Source organism: Xiphophorus hellerii, chromosome 13, assembly GCF_003331165.1.
Source record: "Xiphophorus hellerii strain 12219 chromosome 13, Xiphophorus_hellerii-4.1, whole genome shotgun sequence".
Classification (NCBI taxonomy): Eukaryota; Metazoa; Chordata; class Actinopteri; order Cyprinodontiformes; family Poeciliidae; genus Xiphophorus; species Xiphophorus hellerii.
Window position 1 is genome coordinate 21,685,548 of NC_045684.1, and position 23,125 is coordinate 21,708,672.

Consider the following 23,125-nt stretch of genomic DNA (forward strand, 5'->3'; position numbering starts at 1 on the left):
ATGCATTGAAACAAATGCTCCCTTTTCCTATGACTGCAATCTCTTTTATACACACTGAATCTGCAATTCAGCGTGTTATTCATTTTTTTTACATATACAAGTATGGGAAATATGTCTCGAATTGGTATTCAGCAAGCTTTAGGCCAGGCATGTCCAAAGTCCGGCCCGGGGGCCAATCACGGCCCGCGGTCAGATTTCATACGGCCCGCAGCTTCAGTCTTATAATGTATTATTTATGGCCCGCCTGCACTGTCAAACAGAATAAATAAATCATAAAACTTGAAACTGTAATTCCTTCTTTCACCAAATGGTGGCAGTACCACTTTAATACTATCAGTCTGCCTTCGTGCAGCGAACCGCTCTCCACTCATTTCTGCCATGGCCACTGCAAAGAAAAGAAGTTAACAGTGAGGGCCGCCGCTTTCAAGAGAGATGGGAATTACAATACTTCTTCACTGAAAATCAAGGCAATTGTGCTTGTCTAATTTGTGAGACGGTTGCCTTGTTCAACGTAAAGAGACACTACCAGACTAAACATGCTAACGCATACAACAAGCTAACAGGAAGTGACCGTGCTGAAAAAGTGAAGCAGCTCCAAGCTGCACTGGCATCACAACAGCAATTCTTCACGCAGGCCTGAGTCAAAAGAAAATACCACCAAAGCAAGCTACGATGTGGCCATGTTAATAGCTAAACATGGCAAACCTTTTACTGAAGATACTTTTATCAAAGACTGTGTTATGAAAATGGTGGAGAACATTTGCCCTGAGAAGAAGCAAGAATTTGCGAATGTTTGCCTGGCACGTAACAGTGTGGCACGGAGAGTTGAGGACATGAAATTGAGTATTTTGAACGATAACATCTGTCACTATCAACAGTGAAGAGCCAAAAGAACATTTATGCACTTGGATTTATGGCCCTTATTTTTATTAAACTCTTGAGTAAGATTTGGTTATTACTGTTGATGTTATGAACCTGTAGATGTGACACAAACTATTACTTTCTGAAAGATATTGTAAATGACAAGAGCAAAATTAACTTGTTTTAAGATTTAATAATAACAGACAACTTTGCATTACTTATAACTCCTGTTTAAAATGTTCTTGAGGCAAAGATATTTTTAAACTCATGTAAATTTAAGGTATTTCATACAGTTTGTTCAATGTTATCTGACTCTCCAGATATGAAAGAATTGCAGAATTTGTGTTTTTAGAGTTGTTCTCATCTGCCTGAGTGGCTTATATTTGGTTTTTTTGTCATTTGAAAGATAAAGATAATTGTGACAATGAAAATAGTTTTATAACAGAGTGTATTTGCATGAAACTTTTGTAGTTAAAAAATATCCGAACAAACTATTGGCCCCCGGGCATCTTCACTTGATCAAATCTGGCCCTCTTTGCAAAAAGTTTGGACACCCCTGCTTTAGGCTCACACCCTATAGTCAAAAAAAGTGTAACCAATTACCTTTAAAAGTCACATAGTTAGAAACAAAGTTAATCTGCGTATAATTCAATATCACTATAAATACTGGTGTTCCATGAATACCTCAACAGTTCCCTAGACAACTTTAGGGAATAATAGCCGTAATAAATACCAAGGAACACATCAGAAAAGTCAGAGGAAATGTAAAAAAAACATGAGTGGCTAAGTTCACAATTTCTCAAGCTTTGCACGTCTCAGAGAACTGCCCAATTTGTCTTTTGAAAAATGGAAAAAAGAATGGCACAACTGCAAACCTACAAGGCCTTCCACCTAAAGTGACAGGCCAGGCAAGAAGAACATAAATATGTGAAGCAGTCTGGGAAACTTGTCATAGTTGATTGGAAGAAAGAGAAAGGGTAAATACAAGGGAACCCTGAAAGAACACCTGTTGGATGCTGCTCCATGTAGGAGAGTGGTCCAATCATAGAACACACTGAAATCTAATACTTGAATATTGCTGTTCACTGGAACTTTTAATCCAGTCTATGCTTGAGCTATTTGACAAATAAATCTCCAAAATGTGCAAAGCTGATAGAGACACATCTCAAAGTCTTGAAACCATGATTACAGTGCACAAAATAGTTCTGCAAAGTATTGATATGGAGCTCAATACATGACGACTCCAACACTTTTTGGTTTTTCTTTAAAAATGAAAAGCAAGCAATCTTTTCTTTTACTTCTATTACTTCTTATTATGTGTTGGCCTTGCACAAAATATCCATTAAAAAACTCTAAGATTTGTGGTTGTGACTTCACAAAAAGATTGTAGGGTTATGAATAGTTTTACAACTCACTGTCATTTAAAATTATTAACATACATATTCTAACATAAAGGATTTGGGAATTTTCAATGCATTATAAAACAAAAGAGATGCCTGTGCGTTCATGCTTTCACATATTTAATAAAACGTGTCTCTTAAAAAGTTGCCTACAATATAAAATAATACAAATCTACAAATGACTTCCTTGGTTGGGTGGGTCCATTTTCTAGGCTTGTTTTTCAGAGCTATAACATCTTAAGACAACGCAAAACACTACTTTTAACAAGATTTTCTCCACAGGAGGGATTTTTCTGTGGTTAAAGTGCTGATGACAGAAATGTTAATGACGGAAACCGTTTTTGTGAGAGGGGCTTTTCCAACAGATTGACTCTGGTGCTAGTTTTGATATGCTGCTAACTTGATAAATTAGCATGTGAACAGAGACCTAAGCAGCAGGGTTATTATGAAAAACAGGGCATCATTCTTTCAATCTGTATGTATAAGCACAAAGACGGAGTCACTGTGATTGTGCATCTTTGGGCTGTTAATTACCTGAGCACTCTGGCATGTTGCCCGTCCAGGTCCCATTTACAGTGCAGTGTCGGGTAAGCAGTCCAGTAGAATAGTACCCTTCCCTGCAGCTGTAAGTGATGGATCTGGAAAACGTCAGTCCATCGTGAACAAGGATCTGGGCATTTCGTGGAGTTCCTGGGTTTCCACAGGAAATTACTGTTAAGAAAAATAAAAGAGCAGAAGACAGGATCAACAAAGATGAAGGGACAAATTCTGTAAGGTAAATGTTAAAGGTACTCGTATTGACTTTTTTATTATCTCTCTGCTTAGTCAAACCATCAGTCAAGTTAAAGGTCTAAAGCCATTAACAAAATTGTGACAAAAGTTGACTGAATTTGTTATATATGATGCCTTTATTAATCAACAAAGATGTTTCTCAATGCCATTTATTCTCAATTGGCTCCAAATTTAGTCTGAAAAGCTTCTTGATTTGGTTTGTTTTTCCTTTTTTTTTCTTGTTTGTTTTCAATCTGTCCACTCCTGTCGCAATCACATTTTTGTGCATCCTCCTTTGTAAGTAAGTCTGCTTTGATGGACTTTTTCTTTTACACAGAAAATCCCTTGGTGTCTGTCCAGCCGGAAGCGATAGTTCTGTTCATTACAGTCTCCAGTTTGCCCCGGGCCATCAGTACCCTGGGGGCATCGCCCTCCCATAATGACCAGATGTAGCCTGGCCCTTGAAGTCCCTGCCAACTGAGAACAGGTGGGCAACCTAGGCTATTGAGCATAACACAGAGAGAAGCAAGGGGCAGTTGTGCTCTAAGATGGGGGTAGAGGTGCGGGTGAAGGAGTACAGAGAGTTGTTGAGAGCTTCACTGGACACGGTCTGTAAAACAGCAGATGATTGTGGGAAGGCCCCACATCAGACAAATATTTTTCCTGTGTCTTCATTAAAAAAATGCACTGCGCAAAAGGTTTTAATAAACTTTTTGATATTGTATGGTATTAACTGCTATGTAGTTCATTAATTTGTAAAGAAAAGCTTGTTTTCAGTTTGTTTATCCACCGAATTTCCTTTAAATTGTTCACATATAGGCACAGAAATAACCACGGAAATTTAATTTTAGATGTTTCCTTACACTACACATGACATCACTTGGACATGTTGTAAAAATTTAACATAGGTAATTAAAGGAAAACTTTATATTATAGCAATAATTTTTGAGTTATCTAGATTTGAAAAATTCAAAATGATGAAATAACCTTTTAAGAAAAAAAAGTATAACACTGACTAAGAAAATGCAAAACAGAGACAAATGTGCATGTAAAATTATTCTTAAACAAAACAAATGCCTTTTTACATATCCTCATATAATTTACCAGCATTTTTAAAGCAACGTTAAAATGCTGGTTTTCCCCAAAATCATTAATCATTGTTGATGCCCTTGTTCCTCCGACAGTAAATCCTCAGGCAGAATATTTATTGCTTCTGTAGATTGTGGGTCTTCAAATGTGTTTTCCTGTGGATGTTTCCAGAATATCACCTCACGATCAAAGCTCATGGCCATAGCAAAAAACTGGAAGTTCAAGTAATTGCAAAGTGAAAGACCTTGACAAATACAATACAAATGACTTACCGTGACACTCCGGTTGTGTTCCCATCCATGTACCGTTGGAAAAACACGTTCTCTCTGGTGACCCCTTCAGGACGTAACCAGGTTCGCAGCTGAAACGTACAACACTGCTCACGGTAAATTCATCTCCAAGACGAATGCCGTGAACAGGTACGCCTGGATCTCCACATAGACCATTTGATTCCCCTGCAAGGACAAAAGCAAAAATCACATACATATGGCATTTATTAATGAGCATGCATCAGAAATTAATTCTGCTGACTGGTGCATAATTGAGCAATAAGGACAATGATAGAAGTAGTGTCTGATACCATACATATCCAATGAGACAATGATGGCTTTCTGCAACCTAAAGAATTTTTACTTTGCTATTTAAGTTTATTTATTTTATAATTCAGGGTTTGGTTATTATACAAAATACCAAACTTTACAGTGCAGCTAGAACATATTCACAGCACTTTCAATTTTCTACGCAATTCCCTTGATTAGTTCCACAAGATAATTCTCTCTGAGGTCTGCAGACAATTCCTTTGATTTCATGCTTAGTATTTGTGCTGTGAGCTGTACTGTCAACTGTGCCACCTTATACAGACAGATGCATGCCAGAATGTGATTTTTTTTTTGTGCTTTCTATTTTTTTCAAAATTCACAAAGATCTCAAAAGTTTGTGTAGAATTTGGTGGAAATAGATTAATTTAATTCAATATGGAGTACGCCTGCAACATAAAATCTGGATAAAGGTAAGAAGTGTGAATACTTTCGGGATACACTATAAGCATCTCACACAGCAGTGCTCAATCCATCACCTTAAAATGTAAAGAAAAGATGGCAAATGTGCAAAACTCCAACATACAAATTACATAAGATGTGAGGTTCAGCAAAAGATAGTTTTGCGCAACGTCGCTTAGTGAATTCAAGCACATGCAATACTTTTCAGATTTTAGATTTAGAAAGTTTTGAAACCCACATACCAATTTTCTTCTGTTTCATAATTATCCACTACTTTGTGTTTGGTAGCTCCCTTAAAACGCCAATAAAATAAATGTTTTACAAGTTTGCGGGCAACATACCACAATGTGAAAAAGTTCAAAGTGCATGAATAGTTTCACATGGGACTGTAGTAAAGATGGCCATGCAAATAAATATGAACATAATACCTGTCCATTGAGAGAACAGCAGAGAACATCACCACATAATGACATTGAACTCTCAGAGTGCTACTTTACTGTCACACAGCTTGTATGCCTAAGCGAACGACTTCATAGCTCTTTGACACTGTCTGTGTTTGTTCACTTTCCTGTCCCATCTGTGTGACTATGCATTTGCACATATGGGGGATGTGTGGGCCGTTTAATGTGTGACTCACTGGAGCCCTGAAGCAACTGTTGTTGGGGTATAGGAGTATGGGGGCCTGTGTTTTTATACAGCTTCATAACCCGGCATTAATGTTCCTCAGTCTAATGAGAGCAAATTAAAACAAGTTTATAGAGGGGACTCAGCTTGCCCTTGAGGCCTGCGGAGCAGACGGGTAATTCCATCTTTAGTCCAGCTATTTCGTAAATATCCTACCACCAGATGCCACTCAAAGTCTTCATTCATTGGTCATGCTGTGTGAAGGCATCTATATAAACGGAGCTGATATCCCAACTGAATTAATAAAGCGTTAAATCAAGAATTGACAGAGGATGATGGCTCAGTCATGACACGGTAATAGTTCTGCTTGTTCCAGACTCTTATTTGAGAAGATTTTGAATGTTAAGTTTTAGTCCTTCGTAAAATGACATTTGGTTGAACACAGACAGACACAGATTGACTGGTGACTGGTTCCCCATACCAGAGCAGTGCGGTGGCGAGCCGCTCCACTGCCCGTCCAGCTGACACATTCTTGTGGTGTTTCCGACGATGCTACGCTGGCCCATGCAGCTGTAGCGGATGACTGAGCCCACCGTTCGACGGTCACCTGAGATCTGAGCGTAGGGAGGCATGCTGGGACGGTCGCAAAGAACCACTGCCCAATCAAAGTAGAGAAGGAAGCAAACAAGTGTTAAATTGATTGCTGCTAGAAACACAAATTTTAAACCCTTTAACTATCGGTAATAAATGGAAAACCCTACAAATCTGTGAATCTCTAGCATAAATATACATATTTTTTCTATTAAACCACATTTTACAAAGTACTTAAAAAAAACCCAACTGTTTCCGTTACTCACACAGGCATTTGGGTAAGGAGCGGTCCCAGGTGCCGTCCCCTTGGCAGGAGATGGAGCTGGTTCCCAGCAGATAATAGCCTGGGTTACAGCGGTACGTCACCGTAGTCTGGAAGCTGTACCGATGCGGACCGCTGGATATTACTTGTCTAATGCTGTACTCTACATGGCCGGGCTCTGTGCAGTTTACAACTGCGGGCATTTGTGGGGCAGAGGAAACATAGACAGAGAGAGAAAAATGAACATTTTTAGGACCAAGACTTTGTTTAAAAACCACATTTATATATCTGATTTTACAAAGTTTTCAGGGACAACTATAAAAACATTATTCCTGTTAAATAAACTAAGAAATTATATAGATTGTACACTGTGAAATTTCCTTATAATCAGTAGTCTCTCTGGCTGAGAGACAGCGATGGAGATGGAAGGAGACCTCAGGTAGTTGAGGAAGGAAATGTGAATCAAATTATAAGGAATGCAAGAAGCTAATATGCTAACAGAGTGCTAACCAGTAACAATCATAACCAAGTCTTGCATACATTTCGTGAGCCATTATCTCAGCAAAGTCAGAGTTGCCATTTAGCCTATACCTACACGTATAGAGTGATGCAGACACACTAATGGCTTCCAAAACACACTCAGAGTTTGCCTGCAGCTATTATAGCCCAGCTTGGCTTGCCAACCTCACTCCGATAAATGTGTTTTTGCTCCAGCCAAAATGAACCTACTGTATTCTAATGTGTGTAAAAAGCATGCTCATTTTCATGCTCCCAAGCTGTCCAGCTATGCTAAATAACCCCCCAAATATCTTTTATAATGTATTCCTCCCAGAAGAGTGCTGACCTGTGGTGCCATCATTTACAACTTACTGCATAATAACTCTACAAAGTGTCTTTGAAGCCGCGGAGCGGTTTCAGAGAGGGGCATTCCGAGCTTGGTACTTGGCTTTCATCAAATGTGCTTGTGCACGGTGTGTTGAAAAGGGTTCCAACGGCTGTCTAAACTGACTGACCTTCTCGTAAATTTCTGTGTGGTCCGGTGTGTGAGGAAGAAGGAAAGGTATAAAAGGAAAACAAAGAAGGAAGGTGAGAAGGGAAGTTGAAGAGAGGTAATTTATTTCAGTTCAAATCAAAGGTGGGAAACCCTCGTCACCCTCTCTCCCCTGGGTAGGTGATGCATCCGAAGCGTAACATTATTTCCTCTCAGCATTTTTGCTCACACCAAACCACAAGTACACATCTACAAAATCCTATAGATTTTATAGTTTAAAGCTAAACTGTAGGGTTCATTACATCTGTAGTTCTTTTGGGGTATATCTCTACAAAGGATGTGACAATACAAACACTTCAGCTCATATTAAAAACCTATCAACAAAAGGTTAAAAAATATTGGCCAATACTGTTAGTGCCAAGGAACTGATGCATCCCTAGCCTCTACCAGTTTTGCATATTCATGTAGTTTTTTTCAAATTTGCACCATTAAATTGTTTGGTAATGTTGTCTAAGATTAGCTTGGAAAGAGAATGTCTGTGAAGAGGCGTTTTCAACTCTTGCCAAAGATTTTCCATAGGTTTTCAGTCTAGGCTTTCAATGAACTATTGCAACACAGAGATACTTTGATCTACATCTTCCCAATGCAATTGTGGGGTTTTTCCTGTTACTGTAGCTTTTAAATTTCTTCCGGGATAGCTTTATATTGAGTTCCTTCTTTTTTACCCTTTAACTATTATCAACTCCTCTTCGCTTTAATAAGAAAAGCACTGTCATAGCATAATGCCCCCACAAAACACTGTGGTGGCAGAATAAGCAGGTGTGAAAAGGTGAAGTGTTAGTTTTTCTTCACAAACAATTTACATCTTGGCCAAACTTGTTAATTTTGGTCTCATTTGACCCTCTTTCAATTTTTTCGAATGATGAACCGAGTACAATTCTGTGAAATGCCTAAAAAAATTGAATATTGTTTAGTAATCTACTACCTTTTTAAACTTCTCCACAACTTTATTGCTGACATATCTGCTTTGTTCCTCGCCCTTCATGACGCCGTTTGTTTACTAATGTTTTCTGCTTCCCATTTGTTTTTCTCCCACTCAAAGCTGAGACTAAGAGTGAGATGGATGAAGCGGATGCCAGCACAGTTTTGCTGCTCAGGAAGAAAAAGCGAGGGCCACACTTTACCAAATGTATCACTATAGCTGTAATTAATGTAATAAATCTGACTGACAAAAAGACTTGTAAGCTGCTTATGTCTTCACATCAAAAGTGAGGATAATGGACATCAAAAATGCCGTTCCCATCCATCCATCCGCACACACACACACGCGCGCGCGTAGAGGAACACACACAATTTTCACATAAAATGTGCCTGAGAATAAGCATCTGGGCTGAAACAAGGCTGATGCTAATATTATGTCACTGCTAAAGTGAAAAGATTCTAAGACATATGTCTGGAAGAAAATGTATGCAGCAGAAAAATGAACTCTCTTCTTAAAAAAAGAAAGAAAAAACAGGAAGAAAATGGATGCCCGCAAGACTTGTAACCTTCCCATCACTCCAGCAAAGTATTAAAAAAAAAAACCCACTAAATCCCTTTTTGTCTCATTTAAAACAAACTCAGGAAGTCAATCAGACACGTTTTCTGTCACCGCTTGTCACATTTAGGGCCCGACTTTGCAAGCAGCCCCTGTCTGTTCCTGTCACAAAGCCTTCAGATAGAAACGACTTATCCACAGACACGGGAGCAGAGATATATTACTTGTTGCAAAAACACTGCCAAATTAAGAGTCTTTGCCCTACTCATGCGAAGCAGAACTGAATAATTGTAATTCTGAGCAAAATCCAAAACGCAGGTCTCCACAGACTGCTGTCTTTTATGCAACCTCAAGAATCTGGTGATTGTCTTTGGATTTGTCTCTGCATGGCTATTAACTAACATTGTTTCCCTGACACGCATGTTTGCCTTTGGGGATAAAGAGGTAGTGAGGCTGAGAGAAAAAAATAAAAAAGTCAACTGGAAATATTATGTGGAACCTCCACGGACCATTTGAGTGAGGCCGATGTAATTAAATAAACTGGATTCTTTTTTAATTTTTCATTTGAGCTTCCCCTAAACGTTAAGTCCGTTAAATACCTTCTCCCCAGGGTGCTTCTTTGCTTCATCTCCACACTCTCTATGATTAAGGTCACTTGTGGTCAAAGAAGATATGGCTTTACACATTATGTTAGGTAATTTAGTACTTACCCACACAAATGTGTGAAAATATAAAAACAAAATGTTAAGTCCACGAGCAACTCTGGAATTTAGACATTTTTCTTCATCCGATTCCTCCTTCACATGAACATTCAACATTCAACTTAGGTGTATAAGAAGCCGTTTCTCTAATGCCATGTTGCAATGCAACATTTAATAGTATTCATATAATTTAGATTTTTTTATTTTTATTTTTTAAAACAACAACTGCATACTAAAATGTGATTTAATTTGTACTTTTGGGTCCAATACAGAAACACAGAATAAAATGGAGGAACATTTTCAATACTTTTCAAACATGCATTTGTAGTTAGCCCCAGTCACATTACTGACTTGGCTCAACAGCCTTTTATTACTGTTGGAGCTGCAAATTTTTAGGGGTATGTGTGTACTAGCTCTGCGCATTTGTAAGATATTTTTGTTGACACAACAGATCAAACTCAGTCAGATTGAATGAAGACCCTTTTAAATGCAACTTTCAAGTTTTGTGACAGATTAAAGGGTTGCCTTGTATTTATGTCCATCCATCTTCTCATTGATTTGTGTGTTGTTGTTGGGTTTTTGTTTGTACTGCTCTTGTGCCATACATGTGTTTCTATCCTATTTCCTATTTCCATCTGCAAGGACTGCAGATGGAAATTAGCTCTGAGAGCTAACATGTGGTACCAGGCATATTGTCCGTTGAGATTAATGCTCCTGTACATGGTCCTATTCAATAAATAAACAAACAAGCTTCTCTGTCCCTGCTGGAAAAAACATTCTAAAAAATGATGCTACCACTGCCATGTTTCATCACGGTGTTTCTGCATTGCGGGTGACATGATCCATGAGATGTTCATTCATAATCTAATCCAATTTAATTTTCTCCAGAACTTTATCCCTGCTGTGTTCCTTGTTTCTTTATGATGTTGTTTCACTAATGTTCTTTAACAAGAGTAGCTGCAATTACACTCATTTGGAATATCGCTCTTCTGGTCTATATTCAGTAGATAAGACTTCTGGCAATTCATTGGAATGAGAGTAGGGGAATAAAAACAAATACACCCTCCATTTTTCACATTATTGACAAAATCTGGCAATGTTCGAGCAATATGAATATTTTTCAAAGATGATGTACATAGAAAAAACTCATCTCCATGAATATACATTTTTAAAGGAATGGAAAAAACTGTTTTCTAATATATAGAACAACTGTTTATCAGAAGCAAAATAAGAGCCTCATCAACTTTTTGTAAATATTTCTTATCTATATAATTCTGCTGAAATCAGTAAATAAACACACTGACAATCTTCTTGCCACTTACTTTTACACCTTGGTATAGCATTGTTCCATTGTCCATTAGCCTGGCATGTAGATTTAACAGCCCCATGCAGAACATATCCAGTATTGCAGACAAAACGCACAACATCATTTAAGTTGAACTGGGTTCCTTGGGTTGTGCCAAATGTAGGGTTTCCAGGGTGGCCGCATGTGATGGCTGAGAGAGTCAAACGACAGGAGAAGTCTTTGATATACAATCAAAGTCAAATTCTTGAAAAAAAATGACACAAACTGCTTTATACTTTGAACAACACAGTAAATACTGATAAAAAAGCGATTATCTAAAGAACAAATTGCTTAATAACAAACATCCACAGCAACAAAAGTCTCAATTCAATACCGCCCAGAGGTTTATGAACAAATACAAATAGCTGTTTGGAGAGGCAACTTACGAACGCAAACGGGGGTATTTCCTGACCAGCGGTGATCCTGCTCGCATATTCGCACTGACACACCAATAAGACGAAACCCTGGGTTACATTGGTACACAACGCTGCCTCGAAAGTTGAAGTTCTCCCCAATTATTTGCCCATTAACTATTGGGTCTGGAGTGCCACAATGGCCAGCTAAAAACAAAACAATAAAAAAGACGGTTAAATATGGTAGGCTCTGACTTTTTTACTGTTGTCATTTTTTTGGACTGAAGATCTCACCTAGACATTGAACTTGTGTTCCGCTCCAAAGCCCATTGGACATGCACTCTCGTACCCGAGAACCCACTAGGGTATATCCTGTGTTGCAGGAGAAAATGGCTGTGGCTCCAAATACAGTCAAAGTTCCTATTTTATGACCATTTGGAGGAGTGCCAAGATCTCCACAGGAAACAACTGAAATAAAAGAACAAAATATAACCCAATTAGGACAGTAAGATTCAAAATCAATTTTTACATCTTAGAGGACTTGGATATGAAAGTAAATGAATTTGGTTGCATTTATGTTGCTTACATTTTAATGGAAATCTTTAGTAATATACAGACACAGAAAAGCAACAGCTCTAACTTACTGTCACAGACTGGGCGAGGATCAGGGTAATTCCAGGTGCCATTTGCTTGGCAGCGAATGATCCTTTGACCCCTGTAGTAATATCCCGGGTCACATATGAGCATCATTATAGCATCATATTGGTTTTGAGTGCCATAGATTAGTCTCCATCTTCCATGCTCCACAGCAGAGTGGCTGATGTCGGCGCAGGTGACCGCTATGAGGTAAGAGAACATTTTTTTAATACGTATTTAACAGTCAGTAGTTTGTCTTCTGAAGGCTGAACTGTGTTGGGCATTTATTAGGAGTGGAATGATGCATCCAGCTCACAGCGAAAGACTACGAATCCCCACTTTCTTCTCAAGAATTAAAGAAAAAGCTTCATTAATCACAAACTGTATTCATAAGGTAATATCAAGATTATATAAGTCGGTTCAGGTTTGACAAGTTTATAAATTGCAATTTTTAGTTCTTTAATACTATGGTAGTCCTATTGCCAAAAAGTCTTTTTGGTGTATCTTCACAAAACAGTAGAGGTTTCATGAATATCAAATGAAGTTTTAAAGAGACAATCAAATTTAGGGAATGAAAATAAATTCCATTTTCTTTAGTGCCAGTGTGGTACTAATGTGGTACTAATACCAGTGACAGTACTTGGCCTGTTCTTAGTGGTACTCAAGAGAAATTTTGGTATGAACTGTTCAGGTAAAATGCAAATGTCATTAGCTCTCACATGATCCAATAAGCAGAACCATCCAAAAATAATTCTCTGCTCAAGAGCAATGATTTAAAAAGATACGATTCTAACAAATGGAGGATAATTTTTCAAGAACTCCCAGTATAAACTCATGTGGACAACAGAGAAAGAAAAACAGTTGCTTGTTGTTACTTAAACCTTATTCAATTTATCTCTGAAATCCAACATTAGGATTTTGATAACACAAAAAAACACCAGCTTAACTGTGCTCTAGTTAGAAACTACAAATTCTACTGGATTTTCTAATTGCTGTGCACAGTGACAAAATTACATAACTGGCTTTAGCAAATCAAGTTAAGTTGTTTCTTTCCATTTCATATATTTAAAACAACTAAACAAAAAACACATTCAATAACAGAGGTGGTACAATCCTACGTGTATGAAGGATTTAATGAGCTACGTACTGTCAACGCACATTGTATATAAAAATACACTGTAGATTCGCAGCAATCACATTAAATTTTCTTCATGGAAAACTCATCCAATTAAAGTCTGGATCCCGTCAAACTATTGCCTGAGATATATGTTAGTGCTATTGATACTTGTTACAAAAACTAAATTTATTTTTCTTTCTATTATTTATTAACAGGGGAATGTTAGATTTCTCTACATCTATCTTTATGCGTCACTGTGATGATGGATGTTTAGTTGGCTTAGCATGGCAAGAGGAGTTTCTATAGCAGTGAAATGTTTACCATCATCCTAAGTGTTGGCCTTGAAGACAGTTGGACCGTTTTGTCAAAATGTCTATGCTAAGCACATGTTTTAAGGGTTACAAAATGCACAAAATAGTGGGTGAACTAATCATTTCCTCCCTTCCATTTGAGCTTATGAAAAACTAATTCACAGTAAGATTCTAATCGGATTGTGGTACATTATAAAATGGACCTATATTAGCGTCAAAATACACCTGCGGTTCCTATGTTTCTGAAGATTTCGTGACTTTTTTTTCTGTCTGACTCCCAGAATCTAACCAGACAGCAGACGAAATACTCACGAACGCATCTCGGAGGGGCCTCAATGGGGCTCCACCGCCCAGATTCTTGACAGACCACTGAGGTGGTGAGAGGACCAGCAAGCCGAAACCCTGGATTACATTGGTAAGTGACCCTGGCCCCAAGAGAGAAGTCTTGGCCAACAGTGCTGCCGTTGACAGGGGCAACAGGCATTCCACAGGACATGACTACAAAATAACACATTGACAGGTAGTTGAGTAAGATTTAATACAATATAAAAAATAGTGAGAGGAAATAAAATACAGGCAAACGAACTTGTCATCCTTGTATGCAAAGTGCTGAGTTCTCAAAACCATTCACAGAAGGCACGGATGAGCCGCACACATTAGCATGGAACACAATTCACACAACAGTAAACAATCAAAGTTGGCAGAGGATAAATGTAATTTTTATGGATGAATACACCTGTTATGGAACTGTATGCACGCTCAACGTTTGCTCTAATTGTGTGTGCTAGTTTGAAAACAAATAGTGGAAATAAAATTTTTGATTACATGCTTTAATATTTGATTTAAAAGCAAACATTTAAAGTACAGTACTTCCATGCAATGAAAATAACACAGTACCATCAATTCTTTATTAAACTTAACAAATATTATTTGACAAATAGTAATTATTATTTTCAGATATTTTTCATCAAAAGTTTAAATCTTCACTATGACCAACTCAATAAAAAAAAATTTTTTAAATCCCTAAACCCCCCCAAATTATTTCTAAAAAAATATATATGTGCAGTATGACAAGAGGACTAAAATCCAGTAATTGAAATGTCACTACGTTTCCACTGAATCTTTAAAAAGGGACAAAAAAGTGGTGAAGTAAACTTCCTGGAGGTATGCCTTAGGCAGAGGAGCTGCTAGTGATGCCATGCTGTCAACCGCAATCACCCTTTGATCCGAAGCAAAAGGATTCTGTAAGATTTTTTCCCCTCAATCAGTTTAAACCTGAGAGATGCAGCTCACAAAGTGGATTTGCAGTGATATTCTGTTCAGTATGCCAGACAGGATACAAGTGATATGATCTACTTAAGGTCATCAGTTATAAGACATTTTATAATATATCAATCAGATCCTGAAATGATGTGTATTCAAATGATAAAATATCCTCCTCTGATGAATCCCTGCAAAGAGATTTGACTGACATGATAAGAAAAAAGAAAAAAATCCAGTCTCTGCTCTATCTCTAGTCCTGACAAAGCATGGTAGAGGGCTTTACCTTGACAAAGAGGAACTGGGGCATTCCACTGATGGATCCCCTGCGCTGTCCGGGTACATGTGGAGCTGGTCTGACCAATAAGTCGAAAGCCCTGGTCGCAGTTGAAGCGTAAAGTACTGCCCAACTTGGACCCAGTTAGGCTGTGCACTGTGCCATTTACTGGGTTATTAGGAGGGCTGCAGTATGGTGCTGTGGATAAAGAAGTAAACACACATTATATAATCACAAAAAAGTGACATGTTAAAAAAAACATTGATGCAAGGTGATGTAAGAAGTTGTTGAGCGGATGAATAATGAATACCCGTTTAACGACAGAGCCAAAGATCTCAATTGCGTCTTGCACTTGTGCTGAGGGAAAGGTTACAGCAAACACTGCTGCCTCGAGATGAGGAAAATTGATTATTGAAAACTAATGTACTGCAAAGCAAAATGAGTGTTTGTCAGCAGCTGTGGATGAGGATCATAAAAGTGATGGATACATAATAATGGGAACAAAGTATCTGACTTTGGTTAAACTGGTAACGGCAATAATCATTTATCATCGCAAATGGTGCCAAAATGGATCGAGAAGATTCACGAGCCCAAGTGGAATTTAGCAGATTTCCCAATAAGGGGCAGCGCTACACGTCAGCTGCAGAAAGACGGTAGCAGAACACAGACTCTACAAACACTGTATAATGAGAAGAGGAGACTGTGTTCAGTATGGGTGGAAAATTACTATGAGAACATAAAATTTCAATAAAAATGCAAATTTGCCACTTTTACAGCTCTCACATTGCAGCGACAATTTAAAATATTGCATTTTTTTTTAACATCAACTATATAACCAGACAAAATCCCCAATAGTATAAAAATACTAAGCCAATATAGATGGTTAGTTATGGACATAAAACAATTTTTAACAGTATATTATGTTTTTCAAAGAGGCAAAGATTTTAACACTCTTTAAGGGGACAGAGATTCTGTCAAACATACTAAAGAATCTGATACTTGAGTTTATTGCAAAAGCATTTTTCTTTCTCTGAAAAGATCAACAGCAGATGGACAAAGTGCTTTGGTAGCAATTTAACAAATAACTTAATAGCAATTTAACAAATAACTTAACAGGGTTCGGGAAATGCTTACTGTCCACGCTGTAAACAAAGCGCAAATTCTCAATGCCCCCAAAGATGCCCATATGGATGAAAGCAAGCAACATTTTCATTTTTAATTATTACACAACCAAAAACATCCGCAAGACCACTAGATGGTAAAGAAGTTTTTTCTTTATTGGTAAACGGAAGTTTAACAATAATGTGGAAGTTGGTAAACGAGTTTGCCAACTTCCACTACAACTTAGACTGAAACAATTTACTTTGGTCAGATTGATTGAACCTTTTGACAACAAGACAAAACATAAGAAGAACATGTGAAAAAGCACTGTATGCCAACTGCTAGAGCTGAGAAAGGGAGGGGACTTATAATACTAATAATAATCTTATTGAAATTAGGTCTTTCAATAAGATTATTATCAAAACATATAAAATGAACACAGTAATGGTACTCCATATTTAAAACTTGCATGACCATGTAAGTTTGAATTCTCCCCAAACATGCTTGTAAAAAAAAAAAAAAAAAAAAAGCATTAGCAGCATAGGTACCAATAACGAGTGCATCTCTCAACATTTGTATGCCTTTTTTTTTTAACATCTTCACCTGGGGTACCAATAAACGCCAGCAGGTGTCTCAATCATTGGCCCATCTGTTTTCTTTATTTTTATTTCCCTTTCCTTCCTCTTGCATGAGACAGAACAACAGTTGCCTTTTCTGCAATCAGCCCCGCAACTTTGAATAACTTTGACTGCAGAGGGTGGTGACTAAATTGAAATAGATAAACAACAGGAGAAAGAAAGATTGAGCGGACAAGGTCAGGCTCACTCAAAGTTGATTGAGGTGATGGAGAAAAGGAATGTACCTAAAGAGAGAGATAGAAACAGTGATAGTTGAAATTGATAGAAAATAACTGTAGAAAACCGAGCGCGTGAATTGCAACAAGACACTGCTGCAAGTTGTTAATGGAAGACTTGCCCTTGGAGAGGAAACTCGACTTGATGAGTAGCATAGCTTATTTATTGAATGCATCAGTGCCATCTGTTTTTTTTTTTCCTTCTTCCCACAAAGGTACACCAGAAGGCAATTCCATATTGACCATGGTAACTTCTGGGTTCTCAAGGATCACTTAGTTTGTCATTTAATCTGTCACGATGAAAACCGTCAGTGTTAGAAACAATTAAAAAGTGAAAGAGGCAGGAGAAAAAGCAGAAGAGAGAGATGACAGAACATCCGGCTGGGGAGACAGAAAGCTCCACCAAAGGGAGGAGAGAGACAATTAGTCAATCTGGCTGAGTGGTGTTGATACAGAACAGGGGGAGCCTTTTAAATATTTACACAGTCATAATTCACAGCAAGTTGTGCAGGTGTCGTATACCAACAAATCCTTCATGGGAGCAGGACAAAACAGAGGAGTAATAAGCAACAAGCAACGCATGAAACTGCGCTTACAAATTCCTAGGTCTTGGCACACAGCAAGATGTCGGTGCAGATGCCTGCTGCCCCCATTAGGCTCTCACAGAGCTGGGTCATATTTTTGGCTGTCTGCGGCACAGTTGGCAGCCCAGATGCAGGTCTTAAAGGAAAAGTAAATTAAACACACGACTAATGAGATCAAACTCACAACAAGGCCCTAAAAATAACGAGTACGAAATGGCTTCCACGCGGCGAATCGATCATGGCGTGATGAGGCAGTGTTCGGGAATTTCTGGCCCTTACCTGAATAACGGATGCGGAAGCCTTTGTGGCTGGTGGTGTGATCAAAAGACCAGTGCAGGTAGACTTTGTTACTGGAGCTCGTGATGCTCAGCGGGCTGGAATAATTACCACTGAGGGTAATAAGAAGCGGGCTCTGTCTGGATGGACCTGGATGAAGATATGATGACGAACGACAATTAAAGTTTCAGAAAGCTGAAAAAAAGAACTTCAAGGTAAATCAAAAGTCTGGATCTATCATTCAGTAGATCCAGACTTTTCATACAGTAAAAATCTTGAAATACTTCATTTGTTATGAATTGTGTCAAGTTGCAAATGAAAAGTTTGTTGAACTCCTAACTGTGAAGAAGAAAAAAAAAGAGACTACTGCAGACCATAATTGGCTTAGCAGCCTCAAGGTTAACAAATGCCTGTTCCTCTCCAGTCGGCAGAAGATAAAAAGTACTAATCAGCATCGCCGCTGTGTGTCCCACCACCATTTTCTCAGAGCTGCCGGGCAGAGTTGCTGACTTTGCCTCTAATCAAATTCAAATGTACAAGGCAGATGCAGATGTTCTGCCACCATGAAAAGGGAACTGTGTGTGTTTTTCTGTTAGTGGAGGCAGATAGCTTTGTTAGAGACAGTTTATTTAGCTGCCTGGTTTATTTAGCCGTTAACTGTGGCTTTCTGAGGAAAAAGTACTATTTACGCAACACTATGGACATTAAGAAAGTTTTATCAGAGAACGATATAGATCATAAACGGCAATGAGGCTGGATTAAATTTGTCTTTACAAACACATGCAATCGTAGACGAAGCGACGAGACCCACCATCAAAGACTTCAAGCTCATCAAACTGACGGCTGGTTTGAAAGTGTTCGATAGTGAAGGTAATGTTGTAGCCAGGCTCTACTTTAACAACCCAGGAGCAAGACTCGAAATGAGGGAAGCCGGTGCCTGGTGACTGGCTCATAATGACGCCTGTGGAAGCCGTCAGCACCTCATTCATTGGACACGTCACTGGGGAGAGGAAAGAGAGAGCGAGACAAAAGGAGCCATTATTGTGAAGCATTGAAATAATGATCCCGTTTATGTTTTGCCGGCATTGTTTTATAATTGCAGATCACGTCGAGTGATTGTTCGTTCATTTTAGCGAATTCAATTTACCTTGAAGCATAAATTGGATTGTTTAGGTTCACATTGTTGCTGCAGAGACATTCAATGTAACTAAAAGCATGGCTAAGGCTAATTGTCATTCATGTCTGGGTGCTGTCACAGGAAAACAAACTTAATGCATGCCAACTCAGACTACTAAACAGCTTATGTTTAATATCATTGACTTGCCATGAGCATATTCACTTCTTTGCCCATTGTCAGCGTGGCAGATGTGAAGCTAACTTAGCGGGGTAAGTCTCACATCAGCCTTGAAGCGCTATTGCCGTAGCATGTCTGGGCAAACTAGATCGTTCCCCTCATCACACTTCCTTCCTGTCGCCAGACTTCATCTCCTCAAAATCCTTCGACATTTTCTAGATGTTTCAGTCGTGTTTCCGCCGTGTTCCTATCTGCTCTGTTTTTGTTGCAGTGCGGTGAGAAAACAATGGCATTATCCGCCAGACGGTTGGTGCTACCCAAAACAAGCTATAGCATCAAAGAATATTATACTGAGACAATGCGATACTCAACTATTGTTGAGTTCTTTTTTTTTTTACGTATCCACCTGGCACTGGCAACGATAAACTGTGAAATATTCCACAATGAAGAGAAGAAATTAGTATGCATTTCTCATGAAGCATAATGATTCTTGCATTGGGATTTGTTTTCAGATAATTTTAATTTCTTGTCATTTTACAAACAAACTTAAAATTTCATAGTGTTTTATGAATTAGGTCAAAATAAAGTTGTGCATAAATATAAAATACAAATGCATATAATATGAAAAGTGCATCTCGGTGAGAACGTTTAGCCTACAAATAGCTCAAAAGTTAAATTTTAATTCAATCTGTCCAGACCACAATTTTCCATCCTGGCTGCTTGTATGGTCAATGTTGCCCTTGTCATTATTGTCTGTTTCAGTGGACAACCTTATCTTGGTAGGCCAAATAATTTTCATTTTAGAATGAGTGGTTGAACAGTGATCTGAAACATGCTCAGATCTTGGAATGTTATTTAACAGCCCATCTGGTGTTTTTCTTGGTCTCAAAGATGGTAACTGCCCACTGAGATTCTTTTACAAACACCTGTGGTCATCACAAAACTTCTGCATTAATCCAGATATTAAATAAAACATAAGGGAATCCTATTTACCAATTAGGCAACTTATGAAGGCAATTTCACTTAATTTTGTTTAGGCTTATCAGAGGAAATCAGTCCTGAACATACAAACATCAGCATTTTCAGATACTTATTTGGTCAAATTTGTGATATATTCTGAAAAACTTGCTGCTGTACTGATAGTACAGTACTCAGGGCATTTAACATTTTTATTTGTAAAAAAAAATAAAAGAGAGAAAAATGAAGCAACATAATTATAAGCTACTTCGTGCGTGTCTAGTACATCACATCCCAGTGGCATATAATTAAGCTCACGGCTGAAGTGTGAGTCTGTAAACGTATCTTTTTAAAAGACCAAAAGTGGTCATAAATAAAATCAAATCCATAAAGTTTTAGAAAGAGAGTAAGACTACTTCAAAGTTAATGTACCAAGAGGTGGATTAAAGTGTTTATCAAATAAGACTGCAGAAAATCTATTGGGGGATGTAAATGTCCCCGCTGTGAGGCACTGTTTGAATACCTAAGCCTCTTCTGCCTGGTAAAGGAGCTCTCAGCATTTACCAGTCTTATTAAAGTGAGAAAAACTGAATGTTCTTGTTCAAGAACCAACCTCTTAAATACAAAATCTAATGTCAGGTATCACTATCCAAAGGAAGAACAAAAACTTATAACGTAATTAAAAGTTATTACCTAAAGAGTGTGTGACAACCAACCTTAATTATAACTCTTGTCAATGCAGATACTGAAATAAGATTTGTATTACTTTTATTCTTCAGTATCAGTGAACTGCTCAGATTGAAAATATATTTACCAAGTCAAGTATAACTTAGAACTTTAAAAAAAACTAGAGATGTCTTAGAAAAAGTTTTATCAATATTAGTAAAACCTCTTGGACATGGAGATAGGACATAAAATAAAGAAGTAAAGTTCATTAAACAATTAATTCACTGAGAAGAAATGTGTATACTGTACAGTGACCTTTCAGGAAGCACCAGTGAGTTTAAGGCTACATTTGCTTTGTCTTGGAGCTGACAAAAGATATAGCTGAGAGTGCAAATCGTGGGTTACTTTTTAATACTTGGCAATTTTGAAACAAAACACTGGGAATAATAGATGCACATTCTGTTATTGGATATGCACAAATGCTGATTTTTATCTGCATTCAGCTGGATTTTACTCGGCATGGCATTTAATCAGGGGCAACTGAGGACAACATGAACATTAGACTGGATCGAGACTGAAACGAACTTGGCGTCGGAATGAGACATAAGATTCAGAAAGTGTCAGAAGGAATACATTTCAATAAAGACTAAAACAGTGGGGAGAAGCAAGTTTGAAAAAGAAAGTTTAATGTTGCAATAACATTGTAAAACCATTCTTGCAGAGAAAGCAGGTTTTTACCAAAAATATAAAAAATGGAAAACTGTGCTGTTTTCAACAACAGAAAAAGTTGACCTTATATTACAGTTCTGTCTACTGTGAAGTCTAGCTCACACTGGAGAGTAAATGTAATGGGCAGTGGATCTTATACAAGGCAGCAAACTCAAATAAAGTGCAAATCAAAATCACTAAAAATAGTTATTTATGATAGTCAATTCAAAACGTGGCTCATACATTTTATGGATTCATCACACAAAGAAATATGTTGAAAGCAAGTTTTTGAGTTCATTTTAATAGTTATATTGCATTTTCAAAATTAAGTCTGTGAAATCACTACTTGATTGGTGTTCATTTTGAGTGAATCACTGCATAAATGCAGCATGCCGTGCAGAACATCAGTGTGTTTTCAGTTCTTAGAGAAGCAATGACAAAATGCTTTTCCTCTTGTGTGTTTCAGGACTGGCTTAATACACGTCATGCAACTGTTATTACCCATACTACTTCTGTATGGGATAGGTTTTGAACCATTGAGTTCAGCTGGGGTTCACACCTTGTGAATCTTAATACTCTCATAAATTCTTGAAGAAGTTTTGGTTCACAATCCTTTTACTACCACACATTTTACCTTCACTTGACTTTCAATTAACAGGCTTCCATGCAGCACTATACTCGACTAGCTTCTTTGGCAATGACCTTTTATGGTCTTACCCCTCCTGCTAAAGACACCAATGGCTGTCTGATGGACAATTGTCAAGTCAGAGGTTTTTCCCATGATTGCTGGGAACCAAACATTTTCTTATTTTTTCAGCTGGTTTTAAGTCTACTCTTTTAGGTTTTCTTTAGTTCTTATTCATCAAAATGAATAAAAATAAATGGCCTAAATATATCACCCTTACTGTAATGAATACATGGGTTGCTACTGTTATGTAGTTGAATTACTGAAATAATGACTTTTTAAAATTAATAATATGATTCAAATCAAAAATAAAGGCCCCCTAGTATTTTTTTAAACTTACAGGTTAAAAGTATTGTTCGTTTTTTTATGTGGATTTATGTATCTGTATACCACTATTTTGGGGAACAGAAAAGTCAGAGACAGAAAAAGACAGATCTGGGTCTTGACAGACACCCAAATGTGACTCGGTATGCATGACATTGTTTTTTTTTTCTCTCCAAAAGAGCCTCAGACAATGACAAATTTCAAAGTGGCAAAAACTGAATATATAACGGGTACATGTGTTATGCAAGAACAGATGTCTGATGCGCGTGAGTCAGGATGAGTGGGTATACCAGTGCTAAGAATACAGAACTGACTCTGGTTATCTGAAAGACTATCACTGAATGATAACATGCACTGTGTAGGCCGGCAGGATATAGTGTGTAAAATCTGTGAGGTGGTGTTTGTGGGGGTGGAGTAGTCGGATGCCCCTAGATGGGCAGAAATGGTTGTGCCTGTCAGAGCTAGAAGTGGTGATTTGATAGGTGCAGCTGCAGCCAGCATGTCCCCTGCATTTCAATGAGCTGTGCATGTCGTCTCTTCACTGCCCTCCAAC

At 37.9% G+C, this 23,125-nt stretch overlaps 1 protein-coding gene across 1 annotated transcript in view; it reads right to left on the reverse strand.

Moving 5' to 3' along the window:
* Positions 1 to 23,125, reverse strand: part of csmd2 (CUB and Sushi multiple domains 2) — a 253,349-nt gene that overhangs the window by 16,083 nt on the left and 214,141 nt on the right. Inside the window, exons 48-59 of the mRNA XM_032580630.1 lie at positions 18,750 to 18,938; positions 17,942 to 18,088; positions 15,134 to 15,322; positions 13,900 to 14,085; positions 12,168 to 12,362; positions 11,818 to 11,991; positions 11,557 to 11,730; positions 11,148 to 11,321; positions 6,601 to 6,789; positions 6,225 to 6,398; positions 4,394 to 4,576; positions 2,796 to 2,972 (exon numbers count right to left, since the gene is read on the reverse strand). Coding sequence (XP_032436521.1) covers positions 2,796 to 2,972; positions 4,394 to 4,576; positions 6,225 to 6,398; positions 6,601 to 6,789; positions 11,148 to 11,321; positions 11,557 to 11,730; positions 11,818 to 11,991; positions 12,168 to 12,362; positions 13,900 to 14,085; positions 15,134 to 15,322; positions 17,942 to 18,088; positions 18,750 to 18,938 — 2,151 coding nt within the window. The remainder of the gene's footprint in view (positions 1 to 2,795; positions 2,973 to 4,393; positions 4,577 to 6,224; positions 6,399 to 6,600; positions 6,790 to 11,147; positions 11,322 to 11,556; positions 11,731 to 11,817; positions 11,992 to 12,167; positions 12,363 to 13,899; positions 14,086 to 15,133; positions 15,323 to 17,941; positions 18,089 to 18,749; positions 18,939 to 23,125) is intronic.